A 9,865-nucleotide genomic window follows, 5' to 3' on the forward strand; every position below is an offset into this window, starting at 1 on the left:
GAGTTGTGATCAATACTGAGATACGTATACACTGGGTCGTGGATTGATTCAAGATAATATTTATCGATTTATTTCTGTACATCTAACTGTGGACAACTAGTTGTAGGTTACTAACGAGGACAGCTGACTTAATAAACTTAAAACATCAAAATATATTAAAAGTGTTGTAAATATATTTTGAACATACTTTGATATATATGTATATATTGTTATAGGTTCGTGAATCAACCAGTGGTCAAGTCTTACTTCCCGACGAAGTAAAAATATGTGAAAGTGAGTTATAGTTCCACTTTTAAAATCTAATATTTTTGGGATGAGAATACATGCAGGTTTTATAAATGATTTACAAAATAGACACAAGTACGTGAAACTACATTCTATGGTTGAATTATCGAAATCGAATATGCCCCTTTTTATTAAGTCTGGTAATCTAAGAATTAGGGAACAGACACCCTAATTGACGCGAATCCTAAAGATAGATCTATTGGGCCTAACAAACCCCATCCAAAGTACCGGATGCTTTAGTACTTCGAAATTTATATCATATCCGAAGGGTGTCCCGGAATGATGGGGATATTCTTATATATGCATCTTGTTAATGTCGGTTACCAGGTGTTCACCATATGAATAATTTTTATCTCTATGTATGGGATGTGTATTGAAATATGAAATCTTGTGGTCTATTATTATGATTTGATATATATAGGTTAAACCTATAACTCACCAACATTTTTGTTGACGTTTTAAGCATGTTTATTCTCAGGTGATTATTAAGAGCTTCCGCTGTCGCATACTTAAATAAGGACGAGATTTGGAGTCCATGCTTGTATGATATTGTGTAAAAACTGCATTCAAGAAACTTATTTTGTTGTAACATATTTGTATTGTAAACCATTATGTAATGGTCGTGTGTAAACATGATATTTTAGATTATCATTATTTGATAATCTACGTAAAGCTTTTTAAACCTTTATTGATGAAATAAAGGTTATGGTTTGTTTTAAAATGAATGCAGTCTTTGAAAAACGTCTCATATAGAGGTCAAAACCTCGCAACGAAATCAATTAATATGGAACATTTTTAATCAATTAGAACGGGACATTTCACATGTCAACTTATCACAAGTTGCACAAAGTGTATTTTGTAATGCCTTATCATGAAATTCGTAAATTACCATTGAAATGAAAAAAAAAAAATATTAGTCTTATTTGTCATTTGAATTAGTTATAAACATGTTATAGATAGAGTGTTTTAAATCATCCTAATATAACATATTTACTCGACCCGCCTATATTTTCATCTCTGTTAGCATTCTTCTAATATTTATTGTTTTGTGAAATAGCCAGTAATTTTAGTTTGGAGATGTCAATTACAAATTATACATGGAAATAGATTTAGCTAGGGAACTGATCAAAGGGCAATATTGGAATGCACTTCAAGAGTTTGATCGGCTACGAATAGAATTAGAAGACGGTGTAGAGATTCAAGGGTGGAGATAAGGGAACATCGAATTTTCACCACTTATAAGTACTCCATATTTAATTGCAACTGCTACTCGAGTACCCTTCCTAGCATAACATGAGAAAAGCAAAGGACACCAGCATGGTATGCACATCTTATATATATATATATATATATATATATATATATATATATATATATATATATATATATATATATGCACATCTTTTAAATACATCGTTATTAAGATTTTAATTTCTTAATTCTGAGAATTCGCCGGTATTAAACATACTGATATGTATGTTAATTTGTAGACATGATTATCTAAATTGGAACACAAAGTGCACAACTTAACAAGGAAATACAACTAAAAAATGAACTTTCTAAAGCAGGAACTTTGTAACTATATATTTTATGTGATATATAACAACTATATGACATCGTTTATTTGATTATTGAGTTGTTATTAAGTCCGTTACTTTAATTTGAACATCATTTATTTACATTTGAACTTTTGAAATATTATATTGTTTATTTATGTTATCATGGTTAAAGATTGTATTAAAATATCATCATTTCATAAAACCCGCAAAACCGCGAGTCTTTTTAACTAGGAACTCAATTATATTAGATACAGGAGTATTTGTTAGTTTCATGACTAGAATGAAAACAAATCTCAATTATTTACGTTGGATAATGATAAATAAATAAAAGTGAAAAATGATTATGAAATTATAATAAATAAAATAAAATAAAAAACGATCCAATTGTATAAGTTTTTTTCTCTGAACGATATGAGATTTGTGTAGGCTCGTGTCTTCTGTGTTGAAGACCCTCCGACGGGATCTGCAAAATTATCATTCGCCCGCACAAAAAACCCTGATTATATCATCTCTTCCGGTAAGTCACCAGCTGTATCCATTTTTACGTAATAATCTTTGAATACAAAAAAAATTAATTAATCAATCAATTAATTAAAAAGTTGTAACTAATTTTAACCAGTAGTAGATAAGCTCTGTACGAATTATATACTTATCATCGAATGTGCTCACCCTGCTTTAGACCTAATTATAGATGCAAATTTTAGGTTATTGAGAGTGTGAGGCGAGGGAGTGTCATTTTGCCTCTGTACTAAGTAGCTGTATGAATTGATTTGTTATCAATTAAATTAACACCATTCGAAGTGATTTGTTTATGCTAAATTGCTAATTGATGCCCTTAGGTTAATTCGATTGTCAAATATGGCGGATAGAGATAAATGATGCATATCAATACCATGTCATGTATTAATCTGCATAGAGAATAGCCATAGATATGTTTGCCTACCTTGATACACATGTTTATTATTATCACAATCGTTTAACTTTTAAGTTATTTGTGTATAAATGATTGCAACAGGCAGGTGCCATGCCAATGCCTACGGAGCCAGAATCTGGCTCGTTAACTTCTCGGAATCCTTCTCAGGTTATAACACCATCTTCTACAAGATATTTTGTGCTAGTACTTTTAACAATGAGCTGCTTCATTCTATCTGTGAACAATGAGACACGGACATCGACGGTTAAAGAGAGTGTTAGTATTAATTTACTTTTAGGTTAAAAGTTCATAACACATTAAAATTTTGTAACCTTAATGCTTGCCTTTTTGAGGACTCAATGAATCATGATATATAATACACGGGGGATTTCATATGTTATGTATCTCTTATATGTAATTTTGCATTAACATGAACGTAAGTAACAGTCATTTAACATGAACGTAAGTAACAGTCATTTGGAAGCCAAAGTTAGCTGTATAATAAAGCTGCAATGTTTGAATAATGTTTGAGTGCTTATAGGTCCAAAAAAAAAAAAAAAAAAGAATCAATAATCATTTTCATGACCTAATAATTAATCTTAGGTTCAAAATTATGCGCAAAATTAGAGTAGCTATATTTTTGTTACAATTTGCATGCATAATAGTGGTTATGGAGGTTCAACCTCATTAGCTGCATATCTTGGGGTGGCCAAGGAAATGGTGAGAAACGGTCACAGGATAACCTGGTTACTCGCCCTGAACAGGGAAAACCTTATCCGTTTACCCGTTTTATCCATGTGTAAAAGTTTGTGGAGTAGACATTCAAGAGCTAAATAAAGTAGATTGACAGTGACGACTCATATACTAAGCATTAAGAACCGCTAACATGATTCTACATTTTAGATCTTTTTAGAGTTTCTTATTTTAAAGTTGACATGCTAGTTTTTGGGTGACAGTTTTTCTTGAATCTCTCTCGCAATTTATTGTTGGCGTATCAAAGCTTCGGTGTGGTATACGGAGGCTTGAGCACTTCACCACTTTATGTTTATAGAAGCGTGTTTGTCGGCAATCTTCCCGAGTTTGAAAATCCAGATATTATATTTGGGGCATTTTCCTTGATATTTTGGACATTAACTCTGATCCCTTTGCTAAAATACGCGTTTATCGCTTTGAGTGCCGATGATAATGGTGAAGGTGAGCCAAAATGTATTCTGTTAATTGTAAAGGGGTGTTTTGGATATGCCTTTTGGAACTGATTACCTGATCTTTTTCTGCTTATGGTTATCTGGATATTTTGAGGCCAATTAATTAACATCATACCATTTAATATATGTGAATCCAAACACAGTTCGTATATTAGAACTGCAGAAGCACATCCGAATACCATCTTCTATATTATGTATATTAGAACTGATTGTTTGCTTATGATTATTGAATATCATATAATCACTTGCAAAACGCACATCCAAACACCCTCTCGATTCTGAGATCTATACGCTACGACATATGATGTGATGAATTATGGGTTCAACCTTTCCAGGCGGAACCATTGCCCTGTACTCATTACTCTGTAGGCATGCTAAGTTCAGTTTACTCCCGAATCAACAAGCAGCTGATGAAGAGTTGTCATCGTACAAATATGGCCCTTCGCACCCTTTGTCACCTTCACCACTTAAGAGGTTTGTGGAGAAGCATAAAAATTTACGAACATCTCTACTCATTGTTGTATTATTAGGAGCTTCAATGGTTATCTGTGATGGTGTGATTACTCCTGCAATTTCCGGTTAGTGCTTTTTAACTTGAATTTTTTACATCATAATACCAACGATTTTTATTTGTTGAACAATACCTGTTTGGTCACACTAGTTAAATATAAAGCAATGTTAAACAATCTGTTGTGGTTTCAGGTTTTAGATCTGTTTCCATGTTAAATTAAAAGCAATGATGACAATATAAAGACATGTGTAGAGTCCAAAGTTAGTGCCATTCATCATTTATAATCGCTGCTTATGAGCAAAACCAATTTAAGATAAGAATTATTGCAGGTTTTAAATACTGATATGCCTATCCATAAGTTGTCTCGAAAAGATTGCAAGTCTTAATAGTTAGGTAGTTAAGAGTTAATCGGGAATGATACTAAATTACAACAATCCACATTATGGCCATAGACAATTATTATTGGACAAAATGACATGTTGACGATAATTTTGGGACGGAGACAGTTCGAAAATTTTTCAAAAATGAGAAATTTTGTATTTGCTTTATGGCATTGCAATATGGATAATATAACTTTGGGTAGTGGGTACTATGAAAGGGTTTTTTGTTCTTGCAGTTATGTCAGCAGTATCAGGACTTCGAGTTCAAGGTGTCGGACTAGAGCTAACACATGGTAACTACACTCCCAAGCTTATGTTTTGTTAGTGCAAATTGCTCATTCTAATTTGAATGGAAAATTCTATACATAAATGACCTATGGTAATCATGTAAAGCAAAAGCAATAAATTGAGTATATTCTGATGATGAACATGACTTGGTGATTCTGGTTTGAAAATTTTCAAAATTCATTGGATAAAATTTGAGCTAATGCAATTTTGATTGGTTGGAGATATGTATTGGGGTCATGTATATGCCTATTAGCTACCTCTTGATGTAGCTAAGAATTCTCATTATTAATATTATCTATGTGTTTGTGTTTGCGTGCAGGAGCTATAGTACTATTGGCATGTGTGATATTGATTGGCTTATTCGCTTTACAACACTTTGGTACTCAACGGGTGGCAATTGTCTTTGCTCCAATCGTTATTTTATGGCTGATTTTAATATTTGGTACTGGTTTATATAATATCATGTATTGGAACCCGAAGATTGTATATGCATTATCTCCACATTATATAATCAAGTTCTTTAGAGAAACTGGTAGTGCTGGTTGGCTGTCTCTCGGAGGTGTTCTTCTTTCTATAACAGGTATTTGAATCTAAATGTGAAACACATTATATGTTCAAAGTTGAGACTAAAGATGGAGTATATTTGAATTCTTAAATCTCTTTATTCAACGACTTATTTTTTATTTTTATTTTTGTAAAAATTAAAATTTTTATTATCATTTTAGTTTGTCTAATATTAATATTGGACAGAAAGTGTTTTAGACCAGACACATTTTGGCACTTATACTCATTTTGTGATTTCGTCTCCATGGATGTTCAGGTACTGAAGCTATGTTTGCGGATCTAGGCCATTTTACTGCCTTCTCGATAAGAGTAAGTCTACTGAGCGTGCTATAGATGCCGTATGGGAAATGAATATCATTTAATTATGCTAGGTTTTCATATGCCACAGTATAAATATCGTTTACATAATCTACCAAACTTCTTTGTTAGGTCACCAATCTTCTTTTACCTATAATTGAGTATAATTAATTTACTGCGAAGGACCACAATTTGCCACAGTAGAAACCAATAGCAAGTATTTGACACCTATATCTGTTGGACCACGATCAGCTATTGTATCATAAGAAGGAAATGGAGATTTCATTGCAGGTCTCTGTAAAATGGATTATGAGCATGAAATCTGATTAGTATAAAATCAGTTTTAAGGAAATGGATATTTCATTGTAGGTCTCTTTAACAGGATGACTCACATACACTTTGTGTTCGCACTTTTAGAAAATATTACTAATTGATACTATTAGTATGATTAAAAACTGTATTGTTATAATGATAATCTGGATGTTTGAATAAAGCAATTTATAATGTTCAAAATTATACTTTCGAGGACTTTCAATCCAGTTGACCTGTTAAACCTGTTTGAAATATTCTTTCTAAATCTACTTTTTAGTTAACCTGTTTAAAATGATACATGGGCCATGGACCAAATCGGAATTCCTACCTCCGACGTTATGATATTTTGTTTTAAAGAATCTAATGCTTCTCTATTTGTGCAGCTTGCATTTGCCGCCATCATATACCCGTGTTTGGTGATTCAATACATGGGACAGGCTGCTTATTTGTCTAAAAACATTTCTTCTATTCCAGACAGTTTCTATAAATCTATACCGGGTTAGAACTTACCATTCGATTCTCAACTATTTTCCCAGATTTGAACAACCTTCATGCCAGTCCATAATTTTTTTGTGTCTTGCAGAACCAGTATTTTGGCCGGCCTTTGTTATTGCTACTCTAGCATCTGTTGTGGGGAGTCAAGCTATCATTTCTGCTACGTTTTCAATTGTGAAGCAATGCCATGCCCTTGGTTGTTTCCCTAGGGTCAAAATTGTCCACACATCAAAGCACATGTTTGGCCAGATTTATATACCAGAAATCAACTGGATCCTTATGATTCTTACTCTTTTGACCGCTATTGGATTCCAGGACACCACTCTAATTGGCAACGCATATGGTAAGTTATATCAGATATTTGGTTGTGTACTTGTAAACTTTTGAATGCTTGTTTAATAGATTTTGACATGTTTAACCTGTTCAGACCATCTAATATGTTTCACTGTTGGTTAATATTCTATGTTCTACGCGGTTGATCCGATATCAATAAATATACATATTTACGACCCAAATTGTTCCTTCTCCATATGGAAACTGTTACAATTGTCACATTTAGTTCTGGTTTTAAACAAAATTTCAACCGACTGGTTCAGTTTGTTCTAGGTATCAGTTGAACAGAACTAAATGTAACCAAATCATTCGTATGTAAACGTGTCAACTTTCCTCAATTTTATAATGCATAAAACCTCCTAAATCAAATTCGTAATATGAAAACAGCAAGTATTATTTTGCAATCAACTTTTGACACTTCAAGTGTATATAAATTAATGTTTTCTTTTGGACAAATAGTGTTTTAGGTTAACCCAACCCATACAACGAGTTGCCAGATTTGGGTTGTTACCCAAACTGCTCAAACCTAGCCATTGTACCACCATTTGTTTGAAAAGTTCTCATGGTTGAATTGTTTATTGACAGGCCTTGCATGCATGACGGTAATGTTCATCACGACTTTTCTGATAGCACTCGTTATAGCCTTCGTGTGGCAGAAAAACGTTATATGCGCTACATTCTTCCTTGTTACTTTTTGGTTCATAGAAGGTATCTACCTTTCGGCTGCAATTACTAAAGTACCCCAAGGAGGTTGGGTCACTCTTATACTTGCATTCATCTTTATGGTCATAATGTATATATGGCATTATGGTACCCGTAAGAAGTACAATCATGACCTTCACAATAAAGTTTCATTAAAGTGGCTTCTTGGGTTGGGCCCCAGTTTGGGTATTGTTCGTGTACCCGGGATAGGGCTCATATACTCGGAACTTGCCACAGGTGTTCCTTCAATTTTCACACATTTTGTTACAAATCTGCCTGCTTTTCATAATGTTTTGGTGTTTGTGTGTGTGAAAAACGTCCCTGTACCTTTTGTGTTGCCTGAAGAACGGTTCCTTATTGGGCGGATATGCCCGAGGCCTTACCGTATGTATAGGTGTATTGTTAGATACGGGTATAAGGACATACAAAGAGACGATGGGAACTTTGAGAATCAACTTATTCAAAGCATAGCTGAATTTATACAAATGGAAGCTGTTGAACCTCAGTTCTCGAGCTCTGAGAACACTTCGTTTGATGGTCGAATGGCGGTTATAAGCACCAGGTCAGTTTTGCTACCCAATCTTCAAATGATCAGGTTGGGTAACGGGTCAAAATGAGTTCGGGTCAAGATGAGTAATACATGTCAAAATTTGGGGGGTCTGTTCAACCGATTTGAATCTTTATCCTTAAAATCAGATTTATTTCAATCTTTTTGATTTAACTTATATGACCGATTTAGATAAAACTAAAAATTGACTTTTCGTAAGTAAATGCATAGAAATTGCCAGGTTTGCCTCTAATGGAACTGTAATTTTCAGGTCAAATGCTACTTTAATCGTCTCTGACCAACTTGACTCAACTGGATCCATACAAAGTAGCAAATCCTTAATGCTACAACGTTTAAGATCCGAATACGATGACGAAAACCCACAGATAAGAAGACGACAAGTGCGGTTTCAACTGCCACAATCGGGTCCCACAATGGACGGTGCAGTGCGAGAGGAGCTTTTACAATTAATACAAGCCAAAGAAGCTGGAGTTGCTTATATAATGGGGCACTCATATGTGAAGGCTAGAAGGTCATCTTCATACTTGAAGAAACTTGTGATTGATATCGGGTATTCGTTTCTTCGTAAAAATTGTAGGGGCCCCGCAGTTGCTCTTCACATTCCTCATATAAGCTTGATTGAAGTTGGCATGATATATTACGTTTAGGAGTATTATGTTCTAGTATTGCTTGCTCTTTTATTCGTTTGTAAGCAATAATATAAAAATGAAATTAATATGTATGGATTTACTTGATGTTTTAAAAAATATATCAGGAAATTGTTAAGCTTGTACTTATAGATGGAGAATAGTTTAATTGACTTCAAATATAGATTGGTAATGAATTTTTCAGTTAAGTTAGTTTTACTTAAACTACCCGGAAATCAGTTAGTTGATTCGACTTTAAACTCATACAGCAAAATCTAATTGGTGATGGAAGTCTTGCTTTTAACCTTTTTGAATGTAAACGGTTGATACAGCAACCCTCTAAGGTCACTCCCTATCGTAACTAAACTATTCATCATCTTAACCTTCCACATCAGCGCCACATCAATATCAATATTCTATAACTAACTCATAATTAAACACTCCTTATAATGGCTAAAACAATACTCCTCTTAATATATAACGTACACGCAATAAAGCATCAAGTCCAACAATAAAAAGCCACTGGACTCACAATTCCTATAACTAAACTTAAAACTTCCGTTAAATTGATGGTGGATACGGGTAACTAAAGCGGGTAACTAGCTCGTGCCTACGGTTAGTTACGGGTAATGAACGGGTAATGAGCGGGTAATGAACTATATGGAGTGGTCTAATTGGTGATGATTATTTTTTGTGCGTGTGTGATTAAGGATTTACTAAACAAGAAATACCTTGCTGGCTATATTTATGTATTTATTTATTATTATTATTATTATTATTATTAATTTTTTTATTATTATTATTATTATTTTATTAATTTTAAATTT

The 9,865-nt window shown here is 33.4% G+C and overlaps 1 protein-coding gene across 1 annotated transcript; it reads left to right on the top strand.

Annotated features, from left to right (window-relative positions):
• The first annotated feature begins 2,206 nt into the window (after positions 1-2,206).
• LOC139845189 (potassium transporter 4-like) lies at positions 2,207-9,227 on the top strand. The gene is made up of 11 exons (XM_071835433.1): positions 2,207-2,361; positions 2,860-2,925; positions 3,714-3,951; positions 4,298-4,540; positions 5,090-5,146; positions 5,461-5,721; positions 5,962-6,014; positions 6,698-6,812; positions 6,898-7,152; positions 7,728-8,406; positions 8,663-9,227. Exons 2-11 carry the CDS (start codon positions 2,869-2,871, stop codon positions 9,057-9,059), a joined length of 2,355 nt encoding a protein of 784 aa, XP_071691534.1. The 5' UTR covers positions 2,207-2,361; positions 2,860-2,868; the 3' UTR covers positions 9,060-9,227.
• Positions 9,228-9,865: the final 638 nt, after the last annotated feature.

The sequence above is a fragment of the Rutidosis leptorrhynchoides genome, chromosome 4 (genome assembly GCF_046630445.1).
Source record: "Rutidosis leptorrhynchoides isolate AG116_Rl617_1_P2 chromosome 4, CSIRO_AGI_Rlap_v1, whole genome shotgun sequence".
In the NCBI taxonomy this organism is placed as follows: Eukaryota; Viridiplantae; Streptophyta; class Magnoliopsida; order Asterales; family Asteraceae; genus Rutidosis; species Rutidosis leptorrhynchoides.